General features: G+C 55.7%; 1 protein-coding gene and 1 long non-coding RNA gene across 6 annotated transcripts in view; one reads left to right on the top strand and one right to left on the bottom strand.

Moving 5' to 3' along the window:
* Actn4 (actinin alpha 4) overlaps positions 1 to 22,277 on the top strand; it is a 66,029-nt gene that overhangs the window by 42,137 nt on the left and 1,615 nt on the right. The window contains exons 2-20 of one of the 5 annotated variants that reach the window (XM_021643928.2): positions 391 to 505; positions 620 to 739; positions 2,547 to 2,633; positions 3,329 to 3,416; positions 4,726 to 4,804; positions 5,518 to 5,599; positions 6,329 to 6,414; positions 10,643 to 10,735; positions 12,241 to 12,471; positions 13,075 to 13,222; positions 16,076 to 16,226; positions 18,691 to 18,799; positions 18,897 to 19,037; positions 19,129 to 19,311; positions 19,396 to 19,530; positions 20,232 to 20,411; positions 20,841 to 20,987; positions 21,587 to 21,667; positions 21,930 to 21,995. In XM_021643928.2, coding sequence (XP_021499603.1) covers positions 391 to 505; positions 620 to 739; positions 2,547 to 2,633; positions 3,329 to 3,416; positions 4,726 to 4,804; positions 5,518 to 5,599; positions 6,329 to 6,414; positions 10,643 to 10,735; positions 12,241 to 12,471; positions 13,075 to 13,222; positions 16,076 to 16,226; positions 18,691 to 18,799; positions 18,897 to 19,037; positions 19,129 to 19,311; positions 19,396 to 19,530; positions 20,232 to 20,411; positions 20,841 to 20,987; positions 21,587 to 21,667; positions 21,930 to 21,995 — 2,322 coding nt within the window. Of the gene's footprint in view, positions 1 to 390; positions 506 to 619; positions 740 to 2,546; positions 2,634 to 3,328; positions 3,417 to 4,725; positions 4,805 to 5,517; positions 5,600 to 6,328; positions 6,415 to 8,030; positions 8,117 to 10,642; positions 10,736 to 12,240; positions 12,472 to 13,074; positions 13,223 to 16,075; positions 16,227 to 18,690; positions 18,800 to 18,896; positions 19,038 to 19,128; positions 19,312 to 19,395; positions 19,531 to 20,231; positions 20,412 to 20,840; positions 20,988 to 21,586; positions 21,668 to 21,929; positions 21,996 to 22,277 lie in introns of all 5 variants that reach the window. The other 4 variants (XM_021643926.2, XM_021643925.2, XM_021643924.2 and 1 more) reach the window with 4 other exon arrangements.
* LOC132647112 (uncharacterized) lies at positions 17,944 to 21,954 on the bottom strand. Its single transcript, XR_009585387.1, has 2 exons — positions 21,818 to 21,954; positions 17,944 to 18,496 (listed from the first exon to the last, which is right to left on the bottom strand). It is a non-coding gene; the product is annotated as an uncharacterized LOC132647112 (long non-coding RNA).

Genomic DNA, 22,277 nt, shown 5'->3' with positions numbered 1-22,277 from the left:
AGGAGCTTTCTTGTCCTGGGTCCTATCTGGCCAGTAGTAGAAAGGTCACTGCTAAGGTCCTTTCAGCAGGTGCTAAGTAGAGAAAGCCTGTGCCCTCTCAGGGCTATCTTCCCGGTGATGCCTCTGTAACTAGCTGCCTTCCTGGATGGTCACTTTTAAGATCAGGGAAAAGGGTATGTAGCCGGATGTGCTGCCAGGCTTACATAATCTCAGCATTTGGGAGGTGGAGGCAGAAAGACCAGGAGCTCAGTGCCATCCCTGAGGCCAGTCTGGGCTACAGGAAAAGAAACCCTGTCTTAGGGTGTCATGGAGAGTGGGGGGGTCAGTACTGCTTTGTAAAAGTCCTGATGCTGGCTTACCCTCCATCCCTCCCCTGTTCCTTTTCTGTAGACCTTCACGGCCTGGTGCAACTCCCACCTGCGGAAGGCGGGCACTCAGATCGAGAACATCGACGAGGACTTCCGGGACGGGCTCAAACTCATGCTTCTGCTGGAGGTCATCTCAGGTGAGACTCCCGGAGCCCTGTGCAGCCCGCCCTTCGCAGTGGGGCAGCTTCAGCCGGAGTCTTAGGGCTGGAGCGGCTCGGGTGGCTGTAAAGATCCCCCACCTGTCTTCTCAGGGGAGCGGTTGCCTAAGCCCGAGCGGGGGAAGATGCGAGTGCACAAGATCAACAACGTGAACAAAGCCCTGGACTTCATCGCCAGCAAGGGAGTCAAGCTAGTGTCCATCGGGGCAGAAGGTGAGCAGGGGCGGAGGCCAGCCAGCTGGGCTCCTGACGTGAGCTCACGCTCCTGACGTGGGGCTCTTAGGCAAGACTCCGTGTGCTGCATGAATACAGGAAGCTTTGCGGGTAGTGACCAACAGCAGCTGCTACCCGTGACGGCATGGGCGATCCACAGCCTCTACAACCTTAAGGAAAAACTGCTGTGCACCAGGGGTGAGGAGGAGCCCTGTGAATCGGCCCCTGCGCTCACGACCTAATTTATGTCTGTCAAGAGCACCTCTGCCTGGTCCATATGGTTAGAAGGAAATACAAGAAGAAAAGTGGGCTAATAGCCTGACCAGGGCATTGGAACAGGACGTGTGAGGTCAAAAGTCCAGAGCCCATGGCTCTGACACCCAGGACCCCTCCGTCCTGAATGGATTCCCAGATTTGTGCCACCAATTCCAGCCATTCCCTCCTGGAATATCAGCTCCTTGGGGCCCTGGGGTAGAGTTCCCAGGCTCCTTTGATGAGGCGAGGCCCATAGAGCCCAGAAGGCTGCCAGCAGCCTGGGCTCCCAGCAGCCTGGGCTCCCAGCTCTGCTCATTAGTCAACACAGAGTTCCTCGCCCTGACATTCATGCTGTCCCAGCTTTTAGAAAAACAAAGAAAACTAATTGCCGTTAATGACAGGGCTGAGAATTTGGCAGGACCATAGGCCAGAATGTGCGCCTCCGAGTTCCAAGGCCCTGCCCCAGCCCCAGACCTCTAAAGAGGTCCCAGGCTTGCATGCCACAGTAGAGGTAGGTGGTATTTGTTTAAAAAACCAAAACCCCAAAATTCAGTCAAACCCAGAGATTTTCTGTCCTCTCATGGAGCTTTCCCCCTGGGCTCCACTCCAGCCCTGTGCTAAGGCAGCTGCATTTGTTTTGCTCAGGCACTTGTCTATAAATACAGAGGGTGAGAGGAGGGACCCAGCTTGCGTTCCAGTCTCCACTTCATGTGGAGAAAAGCTCGTCTGCAAATGCCCTAGGTGATTCTGTCCCAGTCCCTATGACCATCACGTCACTAGACAGGGTAGAGGGCAGCTTCACGAAGAATGCCTGAGAACACTGGCCCTGGACCCTCAAATTGTCTCCAGGGTTATATGAGAGGGGTGGTAGTTTGAAGCACAGTTGCAGGTCACAGAAGCAGCTGGTGGATGTGTCAAGAGAGTCCTCTCTCCCAGAACTCCGGCCAGCCTGTACCTATGGCCGCTGTGCAGTTAGGCATGTCCCTTGACTGAGGAAGCCTGGCCCTCTTGACATTTAGCTCAGTGCCCTGCTTGGTATCTGGATCTGTAGCTGTGGGTCTGGGAAGACAACAGGCATGCTATCCCCCTGCCTCCTAGGGCTCAGGTGGTGGAGTGCTTGCCTAACAGTTGCTGTGAAGGAGCGCTCAGCGGGGCCACCTGCTGACACAGAGCAGCTGTAGGCCACCAGGAGGCAGCCATGCCCAGCTGCGCAGGAGCTCCTGTGGGTGGCGGCAAGGAGACTGGAACTCACCAAAGACCTACTTAGCCTTGAGTGCAGGCTGCCTCACAGAAAGGTGGACTTTTTCTGTAGTGGTGATGACAAGTGAGGAGCAGGGGCCTAGGACGGTCTTCAGAGGGGCAGTCCTGACAGCTGGCCATTGTGGCTAGGAAACACAGCCACAAAAATCAGCGCCCACAGGCTACTAGCATCCTGCTATCCAGAGAATGTTCAGTGCGTCCTCATGGCAAGGTAGGCTCTGCCTGGGGCTGAGGCGAGGAGCCTAGCTCTGGTTAACGGCCTTCTCGCCCATGCCCTTCTTCCTGTGTACAGAGATTGTGGATGGCAATGCAAAGATGACCCTGGGAATGATCTGGACTATCATCCTCAGGTTCGCTATCCAGGACATCTCTGTGGAAGGTAAGGCATAGGATAGAGTCCCGTGCTTGCTTAGGGCCCCCTCTCCCATAGCCCATCCTGGTTCCAGGTTACAGCGCAAACTGGTTCCTGGTTCCAGCCTGCAGCGCAAACTCGGAGTGGAATTGGGCCTGGCTTCTTTTCTTCTGCTTCACATATGCATTGGGGGGCGTGTGTCCTGGCCTGCTTCGGCCATCCAGGACTGTTGCCACTTACACCTAGCCCACTGTGTGTGTATGTGTGCCACAAAATGAGAAAGGCCACGTGGCCGGTGTTTGGGGTTCCTGGCTGTTGGGCCACCATGCTGACCAGGGTAGATGTGGTCCTGTCTCATAGGACTTTGAGTGTAAACACAGCTAAGTTACTCAGGAGGGAAACTGTACTTGTTGGAAACAACCTTGAGGCTAGTCTCCAGGGCTACTCTCCATGTGGCCTAGGAGCCAGTGTCAGGCTAGTCAGGGCAGGGGAGTAGATTCATATCCTGTCCTTATCACTTTCTGGGGGAGTCCAGTGACAGGGTTTTTTTGGAGCTGGGATCTGCGTGTCAGAATGGGAGCAGCTGCCACTGCTGCTGTCAATGCCACCGTTGTGATATCTGCTGTCTTTCCTCAGGCCTGAGGCTGAACGTCCTAGCCAGCTTGGGCTGCGTTCTGAGGTTTACTTTTGAGCTCACCTTTCTGTTGTTGTGTGCTTTGCAGAGACCTCTGCCAAGGAAGGGCTCCTTCTCTGGTGCCAGAGAAAGACAGCCCCGTATAAAAATGTCAACGTCCAGAACTTCCATATCAGGTAGGCATTTCCTCACACCTAACTTCATTTCCCATGTTTGCATCCTGGTCTGTGAGACAGCAAGCCTCAGTAAGTCCCTGGCCTGCTTTGGGCACCAGTGTGCCCACTGGAAAGTCCTCTGTTCAGTAAGGAGACTGAAGTTGCTTAAAACAGCTGTTGGCTTTCTAGCACTTCTTCACAACCAAGATGCCCCTCAGTCAGGCTCGCTCCTCATCTGGACATTTCAAGAGGGGCCGGTGCATAGGTTGCTATTGTGTATAACTTAAGAGAATGTGCTCCCAACTGCCGAGCCAGACCAGGAGTGAGGGTGGCAAAGGATAGATGTTAGTATAAACTGAAGGAGATGTGAGGCCAGAGCAGCAGGGCTGCTGTCAGCCTGCACTGCCCCTACACACACACACACACACACCCCAATTAAACTCATTCAGTGCATGGCTTTACCAGGTAGCCACTGGGACAGGATCCACAGGTCCTGCTGTGTCCTTGGCCTCTCTAGGGAAGCCTATGCTGATGTCAGGGCCTTTCTTAAGGTGCTCTGTCCTTAAAAGTTCATGCTTCCCCTTGGTGGCTGTACACAATGTATTTCTGCTGCTTCTGCCTGTCACTTCTTGAGTAGCAACAGTGTGCCTGCAACTTCTACACACAGGGGCACAGCAAGAGCTCTGCCATAGGACCCACCTGCCCTCCAACGGAAGGGCAACCCAAGCACAGAGGCTAGACCACTGATTCCAAGTAGTGAGAGGATGGGAAATAAGTGACTGTTCTGAGCAGGTGATACAGATATCCATCCTGGACAGAACCGATCCTTACAGCTTGTGACTTTGTAGGGATTGTTTTGTTCTACAGAACTTCAGGCCACCTAACATCCAGGCACTTAGCCAGCCCCTGGCCTCTGCCTCTATGATTGGGTCAGCCAGGATTCAAGGTCTCGCCCACCTTTCCTAGGGTGCTGTTTCCTGGTGCCAGCCTATCCTGTTCTGTAAGTTCTTGCTGCAGTGCTAGGCTGCTCAGGCCATCTCAGTGGTCAGTACTTGTCACATGTCAGGTTCTGTGCAAGCATTAACTGCTCAGTCTTCATAGCAGCTGTGAGGTGTCTGCTGCCTTTATCCTTACTGTGCAGACATGAAAACTGAGGGAACAGTTCTGTGATCTTCTCACGGGCCCTCAATCAGTGTCAAATCAGTGCCTCACACACACTAACCCTTCTGTTTATGGAAAGTAATCACTACCGTAGGCTCACAGGGACTATCAGGACTCCCAGGACAGCAAGGATCCACTTCATAATAATAACCTTTGCCTTCTCTTACAGCTGGAAGGATGGGTTGGCCTTCAATGCTCTCATCCACCGGCACAGACCTGAGCTGATTGAGTATGACAAGCTGAGGAAGGTGGGTATCTCTGGTCCCGACCCCCAAAGGCTGCCCATTGCTGGCCTTCACATCTGAGTTCTTCGCAGCTGCGGAAGTTGGGAGAACCTCGTGCTAGCTTTCTCCTGGTCCCTAGCTAACTCTCACCTCTTGGACATCCTTGGGTGCTGTCCCATCTCCCTCCGTGGGCATTTTAACTGTCTGGGCTATTTTAGGGACTGGGCTGTCATACTTGACCTTCTGAATTCTAGAAATATTCTTCCTTCCAGAGGAGGGAAGGGGGAATTTCAAATCTTCCCAGTAGCCACCATTTCCTGTGTAGAGTTTTGCTCTTATTTGCTTACACAAAGCTGTAAGCCTGGCCTCCTGGGAAAGGCAGGGAACCATGTCCCAGGCCACCAGCCACCTGTGCCAACATACGCAGTCCTGTGGTCTCTCAAGCCTGAGCCACACCTTCAAGTTCAGAGTACAGGGTTTAACCGAGCCTGTGGCTGGCTGGAAATTCTATGAGGCGTATGTGCCTGCATTTCTCCAAAGATTAGGTCTGTAGTCCAGCTTTGGGCAGGAATGGAACTGTCTAGGAGGCCTGCACAGCACACGGAGATGAGAATTTCTGAGATACTTTCCAGCCCTGCTCCTCGGGGCTTCGCTGTCTCAGGCTAGCCTTTTGCCTTTTACAATTGCCTGGGTCCTGCTCCTGATGGAATTCTCTGTTTATCCGCCTGCCTCCCCAGGATGATCCAGTCACCAACCTAAACAATGCTTTTGAAGTGGCTGAAAAATACCTCGATATCCCCAAGATGTTGGATGCTGAGGGTGAGTACCTCCCCTGTGTTCAGTCAACACCATGGTTCCTGGGGCCTCTCCTATCTGTCTGGACCTAGCTTTGGCTGGGCTCCACAGTCATCAAAGCCTAGGGAAACCTTGGGGAGCTAGCTGGCCGAGTCAGGATGAAAAGCCGGATGAACTCGGTGGCCAGAGCGGTGCAGCACGAGCCAGAGTTGGCCAAATACATTCAGAGTGGTAGGAGAGGGAGGGAGGGCTTCGAGGGTCAGGTTTTTTGGTACCACTGTCTGTCTAGACTCACAGAGGGGTCAGGGAGGCTGAAGAGGGCAGCTCCTGGCTTCCTGTGAACAGCCCCTGGCCTCTCTCCTGACCAGCCAAAGGCCTGGGGTCTGGAGCCCGCCAAAGTGGAATGTTGTTTTTTCCTTTTTCCGGCTTTGTTCCATTTCCCAGCCAGCTCCACCCCCAGCCAGGACCCATGTCTCTGGCCTCTGGTGGCCGGTGGAGTTCAGTGTCCTGCGCCCCTTGAGGCCATTCCCACGGAAAGGAAGTGGCTTCATTCCAGCTCGGTTCCCACAGCTTTGGCCTTTCCTGAGACCATGGGGGGAGGTTAGGATGTAACAGTCGCCCAGCTGAACAACTGGTGTTGAGTCAGCTTAGAGGGTCTTTTCCCTGGCTTAGCTGTGGCTTTAGGAGCCTGTGGGTCCTAGCAAGTGACCTCACCCCTGCTTGGGCCATTTAACCCTTGTTGTTCACTTACAGACATCGTGAACACAGCCCGGCCCGACGAGAAGGCCATAATGACATATGTGTCCAGCTTCTACCATGCCTTTTCAGGAGCGCAGAAGGTACCGGGCAGGGCCAGGCAGCCCTCCTCGCCGCCACTGCCCAATGCCACTGCTGCCTTTCGCCTCCCACGCTCACCGCATTTCTCTTGCAGACGGCAGTGGCCTCTCTCGGACTGGAAGCCGGCTCCCTCAGTCCCAGGCATTGCCGCCTGTCTAGTCCTTGCTCAGTCTGTTGAGGGCCCACTCTACAGCAGGCGCTGTTCAGGCAGGGAGGACACAAGCCAGTTCCTGCTGCGGGGTGGCGTGCTTCTAGGGCATGAGACAGGCAGTGCACGCCAGGTTGTGTGGCCGCGGGCAGTGGGGGCCGGGGCCGGAGCGCTTTGGTGAGACTGCCGGGCCCCAGCTAGCTGGGCCGTGGCCTGGGACCTGAGGTTGCCACGCTGCAGGGCAGGGGTGAGACAGGTCAGAGGCTCAGGCCTGGGGAGGCCACGACTGGAGAGTCAGGCAAGGGCCAGGAAGGAGGGCTGCAAAAGGCAGCCACTGTGGGAGGGTGACCTCTGCCTGGGGTTGGTGGTTAGTTGTTTGTTTTTTATGCATTGGGTATTGTACCCTGTGCACGCTGCATTCCTGCCTGGACCTGGAGTTACAGGTGGTTGTGAGCCGCCATGCGGGTGCTGGGAATCCAGCCTGGGTCCTCTGCAAGGGCGACAAGTGCTCTCAAACCACCGAGCCAGCTCTCCAGCCCCTCTTTGGAACTTTTATTTTATGTGTGAGTGTTTTGCTTACACGTATGTCTGTGTACCACAGGAACATGTTCCTGGTGCTCAGGGAGGCCAGGTGTTGGACCCCCTGGAACCAGAGTTAGAGATGGTTGTGAGCCTCCATGTTTGAGCTGGGAATTGAACCTGCGCCTCTGGAGGAACAGTCAGTGCTCTTAACTGCTGAGCTATCTCTCCAGTTGCGAGTTTTGTATTATCTGTTTGTGTGGGGTTTTGTTGTTTGTTTTTTGCTTTTGGGGTTTTGTTGGTTTGTTGTTGAGTTTTTGAGGCAAGGTCTCATGTACATATGGCTCAGCTAGCTGTAAAGTCCTGATACTCCTTTGTCTACCTCCCGGGTGCTGGCCATATGCTACCACGTGGGGTTTTGTTATTGTTTTCTTCTCTCTCTTTTTTTTTTTTCCTGAGGCAGGGTCTCTTGACATAGCCCTGGCTGTCCTGGATCCCTAGAACTTTGTGTTTACAGAGTGTTGGATTGCCAGCCTGTGACAATATGCCTGACTCCTTTTGGAGGCAGGATCTTACTCTGTAGCTCCACCTCATGGCCTCCTGAGTGCCAGGATTGCAGGTGTGCACTGTTGAGCCCAGCGTCATTAGGAGTGTGTGCAGAAATGGTTGGTAGTTCAGGTGACATCCTACTCAGGCCTTGAGAAGTCACTTAAGTCCTGACTCTTCTTCCCCCAGATGCAGCTGCTTTCAGGAAGTTTAGTTAGCTCGTTTCGGTGGACTGTTTTGATGTCCTTCCGCACACCTTGGTGTGTCCCTGGCTCTGAGCGCCGCAGGCTTCCAGTCCAGAGCAAGCGCTATTCTTCCCGCATGAGCCTCGGGCCGGCTGGCCACCTCCCTCCTGCGTCTTTCACTCTCTCCTGTCTCTCTCTCTTTCTCTCTCTCTCTGCACAGATATTGTAGGCACTCTGAGGCCAGATGAGAAGGCCATCATGACTTACGTGTCCTGCTTCTACCACGCTTTCTCGGGGGCCCAGAAGGTGAGCCAGGGTGGGAGACCCCGTGCTGGCGTGGGCTCAGAGGTGCCCTTCCTGTCACGTTCACGTCAGCGCTGCAGGCCCACACACACCTGGGCGCAGCCTGTCTGAAAAGGGCTGTCACGGTCACCCAGTAGAGCCGCATGGACAGTCTTGCGTTTGAGCACAGCCACCTGTGGTGAATGGTGACAGCTTTGACCACAGGCAGGGAAGTAGAAGCCCAGATCACTGTAGATGGTAGCGCTGCGTCTGAGCCCTTGCCTGTCAGGACCTCTGCTTCGGGGCCACCTGCCTGTAAGCCTCCTTTCAGGAAACTTTCCTGCCCAAGTGCTCGGGAGGCTCCTGAGAGCAGGCTACCTCTGGAGCTGATGCAGGCAGGCCAGGTAAACACGACTCTTGTGCTGTGAGTCTCCGTGCACCCTGCTACCCTCACATCGTCCCCATAGCTCCTGCCAGGGACTCGCTTCTAACGGAGGTCAGGGCTCTTCTGTGCCCTCCTGATCTTGAAGAGTGTTCAGGCAACAGCATAGTGTTCGTGGCCCAGGTGCTAAGGAGAGATGGTGCTTGCTTTGGGGACACTAACCTCACTGGCCTTCCCTAAGGCCTTTAACCTGCCTAAGTCCCAACAAAACTCCTGTGTACACCACACCAGAGGGATAGAGGCAGTTAGACCCATCTGAAGGGAAGGGAGACTGAGCTTTAGAAACTGCATCTGCTCTTTTCTGTAGCCTGCTGTCTTAGAGCCTGACATCGAGTGGGGACCTCACCGCGGGGAATCCGCCCAGACTCTGCTTTCCCCCTCTACTTTCCCCATTTATAAGATTGGGGATAATGAGCTCCAGGGCTGAAGACAGTCTGTGACACAGCAAGGCTGCCCAGTTTTTTCCAGCCTTCTCCCCAAATGGTCACCTTTCAGAGCCTCTTCACTTACCCACCCAGCATGGCTTAGATTTTGTAGCTGGAGTGTTCTGCTGGGGGCGCAGGGAGGACGTGGCCCACCTCCTCCACACAGCCTGGTAAGGAAGCTGCGAGGGAATAGGCGGTGATGAGCCAGTTAACAGCATGAGCGCCGTTGGACACACCAGTGGGCCTTGCAGCCTCCTGTGTGTGCTTCTTCCTTCTGCCTGGAATGCGCTGTGCCTGGAGCTGACCTTGGGTCTGGTGGAGGGAGGCTCTGAGGGAGTGCTCAGATCAGTCTCTATCAGGATAGTTCAGGGCAGAGCAGTTGCAAGTCTGGGGACATCTGGGCTCGGGAAGTTTGTGGTCGGCCTATCTTCTGAGGTAGGAGGTGTTGGCCTAGTCTGTGCAGTGAGGAAAGTGGGGGATCCTACTAGACTCACTTTTCTCATCAAATAATGTACCCCTCAGGACACGTTTTTACTGTTTCATTTCCCAGAGGCCTTTTCAGTCTCTTCAAAAAGTGTTTTCTGGGTGATTCAAGCCTGGCGTGAGAGGGCCATCTTCCCTGTGTCTAGCACCAAAGCATTCACTTTTTCTTTTTTTTTATTTTTTTATTTTTTTAATTTTGATTTTAGTTTTTGGTGACAGGGTTTCTCTGTGTAGTACTGGCTGTCCTAGAACTCTATCTGTAGACCACCAGACTGACCTAGAACTCACAGACATCAACCCGTCTCTGCCTCCCTAGTGCCAGGATTAAAGGCACATGCCGCCACCACCTGGCTCACTCTTCTTTTACCCACTAAAATCCTGAGCACTTAAAATGCCCCGTGCTCCAGTAGGGAAGTCGAACACCTCTACCTCTGGCTGGCAGCACCCCAGCAGCAGAGTAGGCTAGCGCATGGGCTTCCGGCAGTGTTACTCAGTTAGGAGCCAGAAGCTGTGACTCTCCCCTCTGGAGCAAGCCCTGGTGCCAGTCCCGGGTGCTTCCTCCAGCATGGCATGTGGTGGGTAGCACAGGTTTACACCCCCCAGAGCTGGCTCCCAAGTGTCCTCCTCCTCGTCACTCTGTAGACCCTCCTCACTATCTCTGTTCCTGTTCTGTTGCCGTTGCAACTCCTCCTGGACCTTTTCTGTGCTGCCTGAAAGGTACCTGCCTCCCTTCTCCTGTGTGACGCTTTTACCTCTCCCAGGCTCCTAGAGTTCATGGCCAGCTCTCTAGATCTGCCCTCCCTGTGCTTCCCTTCTGCCCTGCAGTTATGACTTGTGCCCACGTGAGCTCCTGAAGTCAGCCACACCACTGAGTAGGAGCCGGGATGGGTAGAGCATGCACTGAGCGCCTTGAGCGGTGTTGGCTTGTGAGGAGGCCCCGTCAGTTCTTGGGCCCAGTGCCTGCGCAGTCCTGGGCACTAGAAGCCTGAGTCTAAGCAGGGGCTCGGGTCTTGCCCTCCTTCTCAACAAGACCCTGGGGGCATGGCCCCTCAGGGCCATCTTACTGGACATGTGCTTCCTCTCCTTTCCCTCTTTGGGGAGTTTCCTGTGGGTCTTGGACAAGCTGCTTTCAAGGGACCTGCTTGCTAGGAGGGAGGGTCCCTGGTCCCAGGCAGCCCTGACTGTATGCCTCCATTCCAGGCTGAGACTGCTGCCAACCGGATCTGCAAGGTGCTGGCTGTGAACCAGGAAAATGAGCACCTGATGGAAGATTATGAACGCCTGGCCAGTGACGTGAGTGTGTGCTCCGGGCCCCACCAGAGTGAAATACAGGCAGAGAGCTAGAGAGGTGACAGCTGTTATGAGCACTTGTTCCTCTTCCAGAGGACCTTCGTCCGATTCCTAGGCCCCTCGGCCACGGGGCACACAAGTGGCACATGGGCATATGTGCAGGCAGAGTACCCATACACGTCAACTAAAATATAGAGGTTTTTTTCCTTTTGCAGGGAAGGAGAGCAAGACACAGGGAGGCAGGAGAAGTAGGTGGAATCTTACATAGCCCTTGAACTTCTGATCCTCCTCCCTGTACCTCACAAGTACTAGAATAACACACAGTATTTTGCTGTGAAAGCAGATGTAGTAGAAAATATGAGGTGCAGAACTTTTTTTGGGGGGGGTGGCAATCAGCATACCAGATAGCTCTTGAGTCCGGAGCTTAGGTTCATACCAAGCTGTTCAGATTCAGCTTCCAAAGAACGTGACTGTTGTTCGAATCATGACTCCTGAACCTGAGCCCTCCCAGGTCACTGGTTTCAGAGGCTGAATGTCGCACGTGGATGTCCCCGAATGTTAAACAAGCACTCCCCCTGAGCTGTATCCTTAAGCCCGGGCCTTAAGAGTTCCTGGACTAAGTGGCACCTTGTGCCCAGTGCAGGACTTTACAAAGTTTATACTGCAGGGCTAGCGCTGGGAAGCAGTTCATTGATAGAGCTCTGGCCCAACATGCACAAGGCCTGGCTTCTGTGGGGCTGATAGAACAAAATGGCAGTGCTGCCGCTCTCTGCCATTCCCAGCCCCCAGACAAGGCCAAAGTCATGATCTTGGATACCACATGTCAGACCCTCACTCAGCCCAGTGCCTCTGCTTTTGGCTTTGTCCCTGCTGTTAAAAAGTCATTTCTGTGCTGGTAATAACTTCCTTCACTGTTCTGGGATTGTTTTGTAATGTCCAGTCTGTTGGCCTGTTGCTGTTCTTCCTTGCCCTGTCGAAGATCAGAGCAAGTTGTAAAAATTGGGGGGGGGGGGGGGTTGTTTTTGTTTTTTGTTTTGTTTCCTCGGTTTTACATTTTTTTTAAGGTGCCAGACTTTGTATCTTGGCCACCCAAGTGAGGCCAACACTTGCAGGGCCTAACCATTGTGTCAGCCATGGTCACCAAAGCCAGCCTGAGCAAGAGTCTCAGGACAGCTGTGGCCAGTGAGGCCGGCAGTCACAGACAGTGTGGAAAGGGGTCTTCTAGGAGGGGCCAGTAGACTTGAAGCACCCACGTCATTTTGGGTAGGGAGCCCCAGAGCCAGAGGAATGAACAGAAAACACAGTGCTTCCAGGAGAGGCACGCATTCCCAGAACTATGCTTGTGGGGTCACAGCAGAAATCGTGGAGAATCTGGGTCTGAGAGCAAGGCAGCACTGAGGACAGTGCTCCTGTATGTCCACATCCGTGACCCTGTGAGCTGGGGGGAGGTCCTGTCTGCACCCCGGGCACCTCTGCAGTGGCCATCATGGCTTCCTATGGGCCCACAGCTGTTGGAGTGGATCCGGCGCACCATCCCTTGGCTGGAGGACCGCGTGCCTCAGAAGACCATCCAGGAGATGCAGCAGAAGCTGGAGGACTTCCGAGATTATCGGCGTGTGCACAAGCCGCCCAAGGTGCAGGAGAAATGCCAGCTGGAGATCAACTTCAACACGCTGCAGACCAAGCTGCGGCTCAGCAACCGGCCCGCCTTCATGCCCTCCGAGGGCAGGATGGTCTCGGTGAGTCGTCCTCCCCGCTTTACAGGGCTCAGGACACACTGCCAGACCACGCTTGGGCATGTGCTTGGCTGGCATCATCGTAAGCCAGCGTGCGTCCAGGGCAGGGATGGTGATGAGTGTCCTCAGGCTTCTCCACTGTTTCCCCTGAGGTTTTCCATGCAGACTTCCCTGCACTGCCGCCCCAGCCGCACCAGTGTGTGAGGGCCATCTGAATCTCAACCCCTCGTCTGCCAGGACTCCAGGGCTGGCGAGTGTCTGAGGCCCTCTCTAAGGGGAGGGACGACAGGTCTCGCCTGCCTATTCTCGCTAAGATGTATTCCATTAAACCAAAGGCCCCAGTGCTTGTGCTGCTGGAGAGATGCTCAGTGGTTAGGCATTTGCAAAGGCTGCAAGGTCAGGATCCGTGTCAGGCAGCTCACAGCTACCTGTGGTGCTTGTCCCTGGGGAACCAAAGCCGTCTTCTGGCCTCGGTGGGTGCCCACACACACGTCACACATAGCAGCAGTCCATGCTGGCCCATGTGGACAAGGCTGCAAGGTAGGCTCAGGAGGTCCTCTCCACCAGCATCTTGTGAGAGCCCTCTCCCTTTCTCGTGCCCCACAGGACATCAACAACGGGTGGCAACACCTGGAGCAGGCCGAGAAGGGCTATGAAGAGTGGCTGTTGAATGAGATCCGCAGGCTGGAGCGGCTGGACCACCTGGCCGAGAAGTTCCGGCAGAAGGCGTCCATCCACGAGGCCTGGACTGATGGTATGCTTCCCATGTTCTCTTGCTCTCTTCTCTGCTCTCAGCTGTGTGAACATACAGAGTCCCTGCCCTGTGGGCCCGTGGGATCTGCCGAGTCCTCCTAGCTGCAGAAACACTGCTTTGGGTTTATGGAGCTGTCGGCAGCAAGGCGCTGCGCTGGCAAGGTCTCCCTTATGCCCTTATGCTCTGGCCTAAGATGGCCTATCAGTGAGCCCCTTCCTGGGTTGTCCAGAAACACGAGCCAGGGCTTGTCCCTTTGCCTGTGCACTTCCCGTGTCTCCTAAGACGTTCCCAGCCCCAGGTTCAGCCCACCACGCCGTCTGACTGGGGTTCCGCACCACGTTGGCCCAGCGGCGAAAGTCTACACCCAGCCGCCCCCTGCCTCCACCGGCAGCTCTCGTCGCTACCCTGTCCCAGCAGCCCTGCAGCTGCCTAGCTCTTTGGCTCAGGATGTAGAATTCCATCACATCCCTGGCTCTTTGTCAAGACCCACTCGGTCACTGAGATTCCAGATTCCCGGGAGACTTAAATCCCTCAGAAAATGCCCACAGAAAGCAAGACACGACACAACACATCCACAGACAGCTGTCACTCAGTGGAGGCCCTGGATTCAGTCCACAGTGTGGAAGCATAAACAGCTGGCCAGAAGACGCCTTCCTCCAGCCCGCCCCCCGCCCCCGCTCCCGCTCCACAGGGAGCCTCTCAGTGATGTGGCCATATAGCCCAGCTGCAGCAGGTGCTGAGACACTGGCAACCACGCAGCTCACACACTGCACCACCCTGCTCCTGCTCTCACCTAGCTCAGCCCTGCTGCTGCCCAGAGCCGGCCAGTTTTCCCGTCTCTGCCAAGGAAAGAATAGAGGATGCGGAAGACAGGTGGTGAGCTGAGCCCGTGAGGCTGGGTGCAGGCACTGCTCCTGCCCTAGAAATGCTGCTTCTTCACAGTGTTGGCTGTGACACCATGTTGGCAGGAGGGGGGGCCCTCATTTAGTTTATTCACTCATTCATTGAAGACACATCTCTAGCCAAGGTGGTAGCTCATGCCTGTAATCTCTGTACTTGGGAAACTGAGGCAGGAGGATTGCTGCAAAGTCAAGGTAAGCCTGGGCTACATTAGAGGGCTCCAGAGTAGGCTGTAGTATGAGGTCCTGTCTTGAAAATCCAAACAAAATACCACACAGGTGCTTGCGGATCTGAGCCAGCTGGCTGGAGTTTCCCGGGGGGTGAGCCTGGCCCTGAGAGGACTCAGGCGTGTATACTTGCACTTCTCTGAGGACCCCTAAGTATGTAAGGAATGCCATACTGCCCGTGCCCCATACTTAGCTAAGACGTCTTCTGCTGTCATTCTCTGGGGTGTCCTTTTTAAGATTTCCCTGCGGTTCTCACCAGATGAGCTGGAGTACCCTGCCTAGGGCTGCCAGAGGTTTGGCAGCTGTTCCATGAGGCTGTGGGTGTGGTAACCCCTCAAAGCCACTTCTCTGGGAATGCCTGGAGACGGGCTTGCACTAGAGGGACTTAGGATGAGCCTCAGCTACAGCCAGGCCCAATACTGGTGACACCTTCACACATCTGGCCCTCCCACCAGCTCCGAGTCCCTGGGCAGACCTGCCCACTCTCATCCTGAGCCTCAGCCTGGATTCTGAGTCATTATTAAACATTGTGGATAGGCTGCCCTGGGGTGAGGGGCCCAGAAGTGGTGGGGCCCATGAGGGTTCTTTCCACAGGGACTTGACCGACAGCCACTGAGCCCCACATACATCTCGTGGCTGCCATGTAGGACACACTTGCCAGCTCCCTGCTGAACAGCTCAGGCCTGAGTTTTTCTCAGCTGCTATTTCTGGTTCCCACCCTTGGGAGAAAGCAGTTTGGAAAAGGGAATTGCAAGCCTGCCTTGTGGTTAAGCCCTCCAGCCTGGGGCAGGGGAGCCAGGCCTGTGGAGTCACCACCTCTAGCCTGCTGGTGCCAGCTCTGGCCTGGGGGTGGCTGGCAGTTGCTAGGCAGATGAGGCTGGGGAGATGGGGGTGGCACCAAGTCTTTCCATTCTTAGCCATCACCAAGATAAAATTCAGGATGGCCCAAGGCCATATAGGTACCGCTGCTGGCACTGCTTTACAGATGAAAACTTGGCCAGCTGTTCACCAGGTGCTCTGGGTGCCTGTCCTGACAGTGGGCCTAGAGGCCACTGGAAACACGGCTCCTTGAGGAAGAAGTGGAGGCCTGACTGCCATCCTGGTTGGCATTTCCCTCAGTCCCCTGTAGTCCCTTAACTTACTGGCAGGCTGCTTGGGCTTTTGCTCTGGGCGTGTAATTAGCCCGGCTCCAGGACTAATAACAGTGTTTCACCCTTCAAAGGGTTTGGACAGCCCCACCCACTGTGCCGAGAAAGCGGGTGGCGACAAGACTGGGACAGGACCACCACCCAGGAGAGCTGGCTCTAAAGAGCTGGCACAGGCACAGCTCCTGGGCCCAGACTCCACGTCTGTCCCTTTCCTGATCCCGCTGGGCCTGGCTGCAAGCCCAAGGGCTCTCAGTCACTGTCCTGCACAGCCGGGTGTCTGTAACCTTCCGCCTGGTGTCAGCCGTCCTGTCCTCCGTGTCTCCCACAGATGCCGTATAGAGCACAGGAGTTACACTACAAAATCTGTCACGGGCCCATAAACACCGAGTAGCCCCTAAACCTGCCCAGAGCTGCAGAGACTGGAAATGGGCTTAAGAGATCCCTGGAGGGGCACTGGGGAGGGTTGCAAGCGTTTCTAGGCTGCATCCTCTGGGCTAACAGATGTGGTCCGTTTCTGCTGCACCCCTCCCCTCAGACAGCTTGTCTCGGTTATTGAGGGGTGTCTCTGCCACCTGCAGGGAAGGAGGCCATGCTGAAGCACCGGGACTATGAGACAGCCACCCTGTCAGACATCAAAGCTCTGATCCGCAAGCATGAGGCCTTCGAGAGCGACCTGGCCGCACACCAGGACCGCGTGGAGCAGATTGCTGCGATTGCCCAGGAGCTCAAGTACGCATGTGCCTGTGGCACTGGCACCTTCAGGCTTGGGGTCTGTGCCCAGCTCTCAGCCCTCCTCACATACCCGGGAGAGCCTTACAGAAATCTTCCACCCACACTGTCAACGCCAAAGAGAATCCTAAGGGACCCAGGTTCTCCAGCACAGGGATCACCTCTGGCTGCTTGTCCTGAGTCCTCAGGCTCTGGGCCTCTCTGCCCAGCCTGCTGCCCTGCGTGGCTCCATGGGCCCCTCCTTCGTGTGGGGAGTGCCAGCAGCACAGTGAGCTGTTGTTCTGCCTGCCTGTTTCTCCTGATCAGAGTACACTCACTGTACGGCCTCTAGGCGGCCGGTGTCCCTCCCTGCCCCGCCCCAGTCACATAAATTTGTGCACACAGTACATTGTGCCTCAAGAGCCAATGAATGGGGCCCTTATTCTGCCATTGCAGTGGCCAGCAGCAAGGAGGAACCAGAGAGTGAGAGGCCCAGCCTGTTACTTCACGGAAAATCCACAGGCCCTAGAGGAGCTCCCAAAATAGCCGTCTATTCAAAATAGAATCCTTGGCTGGATCTGTTCTTTCCAGACACCCCCACTCACTAGTCACCCTGGATTCAAGCATTTCTGCAAGGTCTTTCCACCTGTGGCAGTGGGGCCACAGGAGCAGAGCGGGCTTCCTCCTGCTTCCTCACTACTGTGGGCCACAGCATCCTCATTTCTGTGCCAGACGTAGAACTAAGGTACCGGGACCAGTAATTTTGATTGGTGCCACAGCGTTACTCTCTAGAGACCTGCTTGTCCAAACGAAGGAAAGCAGTGCAAAAGGCTCTTTCATATCAGTGGTATTAGGAGAGGCACCCTTGAAACACAGACTTAGAGAGTCAGTTAACTTGCTCTTCAGATACTAGGCCCCAGCCAGGGTAGGCCTATTCCCCAGAGGCAAGGTCGGTAGCTCCAGAAACAGCGTGCTAGACATGGCCTTAGAGGAAGGACGAGGGCTGCCCGGGCACCGTTCCGTCGCCACGTATATGGCGGTATCACACGCCTCAACAAGAATAATGTCAGCCCAACATGTCTCAAGCCTGTCAAGCAAGTGCCAGGGACACAGAACCTGTATGTCATAAAGCTTAACTTGTGTGACAGCACAGCAAGAGATCAGTAATAAAATAGGAGAGCTAGATCATTTTTATTTTTTTCCCCAAGACAGGGTTTGTCTGTATAGGCCTGGAACTCAGTCTGTATAGACTAGATTGGCCTCAGACTCAGGGCTTAAAGGTGTGCATGGCCACACGCAGCTTTAGATGGGTTCTGCAATGGGCCTTGTAGTTGCTCTCTGCTACTTTGTGGGTGGTTCTTTTTCTCGCCCTTTGTTCCCCCTGGTTTCTCATACAACTAGATAGGAGAGAAGGGAAATCCCTGAATCTAATTTCCTTCGTTTTGCTTCTTCTTTGACTACTAATGACCCACAATGAACCCCCATGGATGACCAGTAACCACCCACAATGCTTCTCGGGCCCTAGCATTTATATACCCTCTGAGAAGTTCCCAGAGATTGCAACACAGGTCTCAGAATCTGCAGCTGGCAAAACCACGCCCCTGCTAGAGCACGGGGCAATGCATGGTCAGCTGCTGTGGACAGTCTGAAGCAGGCCCTCATCCCTACACCAGGGATTAAAACGAAAGCGCATTCTTAGGATATTTCTGTGTTTTATAACGAAGCCAAAATTCCGAAATTGTTCGATACAAAGCATTTATAAATAGAACCTTTCAAGACAACCCAGACATGCCAGTACTTTCAGACTGCAGTAACCAAGACTACAGAAAGTCAAACGTTGGCCAGGCATGGATGGGGTCGCATGCCCGTAATCCCAGCACTCAGGGAGGCAGAGGCAGGAAGATCTCTGTTGTGAGTTCTAGGCCAGGCTGGTCTACTGGGTGAGTCCAGCACAGCCAGGGCTATACAGAGAAACCCTGTCTTGAAAAAAGCAAGAAAAGAAAGTCAAACTTTGGGTAAACGGGAGCACTGTGCCATTATTGATTTGCTTTTTTGTTTTGTTTTGTCTGAGGCGAGGTCTCTAGTGCATAAAGATCTGGAATTCTGTTGCTCAGTTGGCCTTAAACTCACCGTGGTCCCCTGCTTTAGCATCCTTGGTGCTGGGGCTACAGTTAAGAGCCACATGCTGTCTCTGCCAGGTGTTGTTGAAATCAAAAGAGCAGCCAGGAACCAGGAAAAGGGCCCAGCGGGTCAAGGTGTGTGCCTCCAAGTCGAGAGCCCCGAGTTGGATTCTGAGATTCAGAAATTGGTGGAGGAGAGGCAACTTCCACAAATTGTCCTCTGATCTCCACACACACTCAATAAATAAGTAAATAAATGTAGAAAAGTTTTAGAAAGAAAAGAGGGCAGGAGCCATGTTCAGTGTTAAGAGTGTGGACCGTGAGACCAGTGTTCAGCTCTCAGGGCCTACATGTCTGCTTCACAGCGAGCTGGACTACTATGACTCCCACAACGTCAACACACGGTGCCAGAAGATCTGTGACCAGTGGGATAACCTGGGCTCCCTGACCCACAGTCGCAGGGAAGCCTTGGAGGTGAGGAGGGCGCCTGGTGCCCTCTAGGGATGTGGGGAGCCCTCGAGCATCTCCTCTCCAGCTGACTTGCCTCCCCGTCCCCGTCTGCACACTGCAGAAAACCGAGAAACAGCTGGAGACCATCGACCAGCTGCACCTGGAGTACGCCAAGCGGGCCGCACCCTTCAACAACTGGATGGAGAGCGCCATGGAGGACCTGCAGGACATGTTCATTGTCCACACCATCGAGGAGATCGAGGTCCGCCCCCACACACACACACACACAAAGGGGCAGCCCCTCCCCACCCCCAAAAGGCAGGCTGCACTCCTTACTCCCGGTCTCCCTCCAGGGCCTGATCTCAGCCCACGACCAGTTCAAGTCCACCCTGCCGGATGCCGACAGGGAACGTGAGGCCATCCTGGCCATCCACAAGGAGGCGCAGAGGATCGCCGAGAGCAACCACATCAAGCTGTCGGGCAGCAACCCCTACACCACCGTCACCCCCCAGATCATCAACTCCAAGTGGGAGAAGGTGAGCCAAGCGTGCTCTGCCGTGCCGGCTCTGGCCTGTCTGGGTGGGGAAGCCGCCGTCTGACCCCTGATGCACGTCCCACAGGTGCAGCAGCTGGTGCCAAAGCGGGACCACGCCCTCCTGGAGGAGCAGAGCAAGCAGCAGTCCAATGAGCACCTCCGCCGACAGTTCGCCAGCCAGGCCAACGTGGTGGGGCCCTGGATCCAGACCAAGATGGAGGTGAGGCCGCCCCTCCCCAGCAAGCCCAGCCTGCCGGTGGGCTCTCGGCCAGATGGTCCCTGTGGCTGCAGATTTCACAGCCTGGGCAGATCTGACCTCACAGGGCTCTGCAGATGAAAATGGTGGAAGATGGTGGAAGCCTGGCTAAAGATTGGCCAAGGGCCGGTTTGAGCCGTGACTGTCTGATCTGAGCCCGAAGCTGGATTGCCTTCCGCTCCCACGCTCTCGACTCTGGAGTCGGCATTCCCACAACACACTTGTACTCTGCTAGGCCCCTGTGAGGCCTGCAGTGTAACTGAGCAACACAGCCCTAGGCACACTCCTGACAGGCGTGGCGTAGTTTGCCAGGCAGCCAGTAGCACTTCTACCTGCCCCCTCCCTCCTGGCTCAGTGTGCCAGGCATTGGAGAGCCATGGGCATGGCCGTTCTGCCAACAGCCAAGTCCTTTTGTTTCTTATTTTCTTACTTATTTTTAAGGACCAAAAGAGTTTTGTCACAGGGTGAAGGTGTGTGCACTCAAAGAGTGATCGCAGTTGCCCAAGTCTCCTGGCCTGCCCTCCCTGGGCCTCCAGTCCCCGTGCAGGGAGGGCTCCTCACAGAGCCATCAAGGGCAAGGCGGGGGTGGAGTGTGGAAGCAGCCGAGGGGGCAGGCCTTCCAGGGGGCACAGTGGCCAGGGCCGCCGTCCCTGTCGTCCCCGCAGGAGATCGGGCGCATCTCCATCGAGATGAACGGGACCCTGGAGGACCAGCTGAGCCACCTCAAGCAGTACGAGCGCAGCATCGTGGACTACAAGCCCAACCTGGACCTGCTGGAGCAGCAGCACCAGCTCATCCAGGAGGCCCTCATCTTCGACAACAAGCACACCAACTACACCATGGAGGTGCGGCGGGCGGGGGCGGGGCGCCCGCCACTCAGGGCTGGAGGCAGGGCCACTGGGAGGAATTCTAGGCCAGCCTGGGCTACGCTCGGAGGGAGAGCCTGTCTCAGAGCTCCAAAGTTTAAGAAAGACAGACGGAAAGGCAGGAGTACATAGACACTTGACAAATGTTCCCTTCTAGAATGAGCTGCCACAGAAAGGGTCCCGCCCCCACTCCACACCACACCGCCCCCGCCTCGGCACTCTGAGCCTCACTGGAGCAGCAAGCCCTGGCACCTGGTGGGGCAGCCCACCAGGGTAAAGAGGGTTGCTGCGCTAGAACCGGAGGGTCGATCGCACATGGCTCTGTGCCGGCCCACGGTGCCACAGACCGCCGTGGGGTTCCCGCCCTCAGAGGGTCATTTGCTGAGCTTGACCAGCATTCTCCCTCAGCATATCCGTGTGGGCTGGGAGCAGCTGCTCACCACCATTGCCCGCACCATCAACGAGGTGGAGAACCAGATCCTCACCCGAGACGCCAAGGGCATCAGCCAGGAGCAGATGCAGGAGTTCCGGGCATCCTTCAACCACTTTGATAAGGTAAGCCCCTCCCCCCATACTGGAATAGTGTGGCCTTTCCTCTCCCCAGTGTTATGTCCTGTCCTACCCGCTCCATCTCTGCATCCATCCATTCCATCAGCCTCTGTCCACAGGATGGTCAGGGCCCCGAAGTACACACAAGGCCAGGTGGGGAGGTTCCAGGACCCTGAGCCCCCCCATACGCAGTTTTTTAAAATTTGGATCTAGACTGGTAGCTCCCTTAAAGAGATTCTGGGTGCTGAGTGGGACTGTCTCCAAATGACCTTTGACCCAATACCGCAGCTGCTCAGCTTCTGTGGGTACCAGTGTGCAGCCTCTTTTGCTCTCCTGTAAACACTGAGGCAGGGAAAGGGCCCCGTATCTTCGAGCCCTGGCCTTGGTCCTCCGTGCTTGCTCCACTCTAGCCCCAGTGAGGCCGTGGAGACCTAACTGCCCCGCCCCCCCCCCCCCCTGGCCACCACCTTGTCTGCATCACCTCTAACTGTGTTTCCCCATGTGTCCTCCTCCCCTGCCCACTGCATGTGGCCTGGCCCCTCTCCCACTTCTGTGGCCCCATCTCTGCACCACCCCTGTACGCCTGCCTTCGATGGGCCCCGAAGGACCATGGCGGGGCCCTGGGGCCTGAGGAATTCAAGGCCTGCCTCATCAGCCTGGGCTACGACGTGGAGAATGACCGGCAGGTACGCACCTTGGGCCCGGCAGACTGTGGCATTAACTGCTCTTCTCTTTCTCTCCTCCCTCACCATCCCACCCCCACCCCGCCATCTTGTGCCGTCCCCCTGGCTCTCTTGCCTCCGTCCTCGTGTCTCTCTGGACACTTTCCCCCTTACCTGGTCTTTCCGGGCCTCCTGTCTCCCTGCTTCCTTCACTGTCCTGTCTGTCCGCTGTGCACATGGGCCTGCTCTGGGCCCGGCCTCTGCTATGCCTGCGTCCTGGGAGCAGAAGCAGACAGGCAGCATGGACTCAGATGACTTCAGGGCTCTGCTTATCTCCACAGGATACAGCCTGGTATGCAGCCTCTGCCTCCCCTGCCTCTGCTCCTCCTCTTCCCCCAGCCCCCTCCCTGCCTCCTGAGCTTCCATATCTTCCTGGGGATACTCCTCCACCCTCCAGTGCAGCGCGGCCTTGCTTGCCGCCTCCTCCTCTGCTCTGCTGCACTCGAGGGGCCGGGGTCCTTCCAGAGAACACCCAACCCCCTTCTTCCTACAAGGATCCAGGGAACAGTCTTCCAACTCTTTCCCCCTCTCTGTTTCTTGCTCTCTTCCCCCCACCCCCACCCCTTCCAGAGCT

This window comes from Meriones unguiculatus, chromosome 14, assembly GCF_030254825.1.
Source record: "Meriones unguiculatus strain TT.TT164.6M chromosome 14, Bangor_MerUng_6.1, whole genome shotgun sequence".
NCBI classification, from domain to species: domain Eukaryota; kingdom Metazoa; phylum Chordata; class Mammalia; order Rodentia; family Muridae; genus Meriones; species Meriones unguiculatus.
The sequence above is the reverse complement of the archived record's forward strand: the minus strand, read 5'-3'. Positions and strand labels throughout refer to the sequence as shown.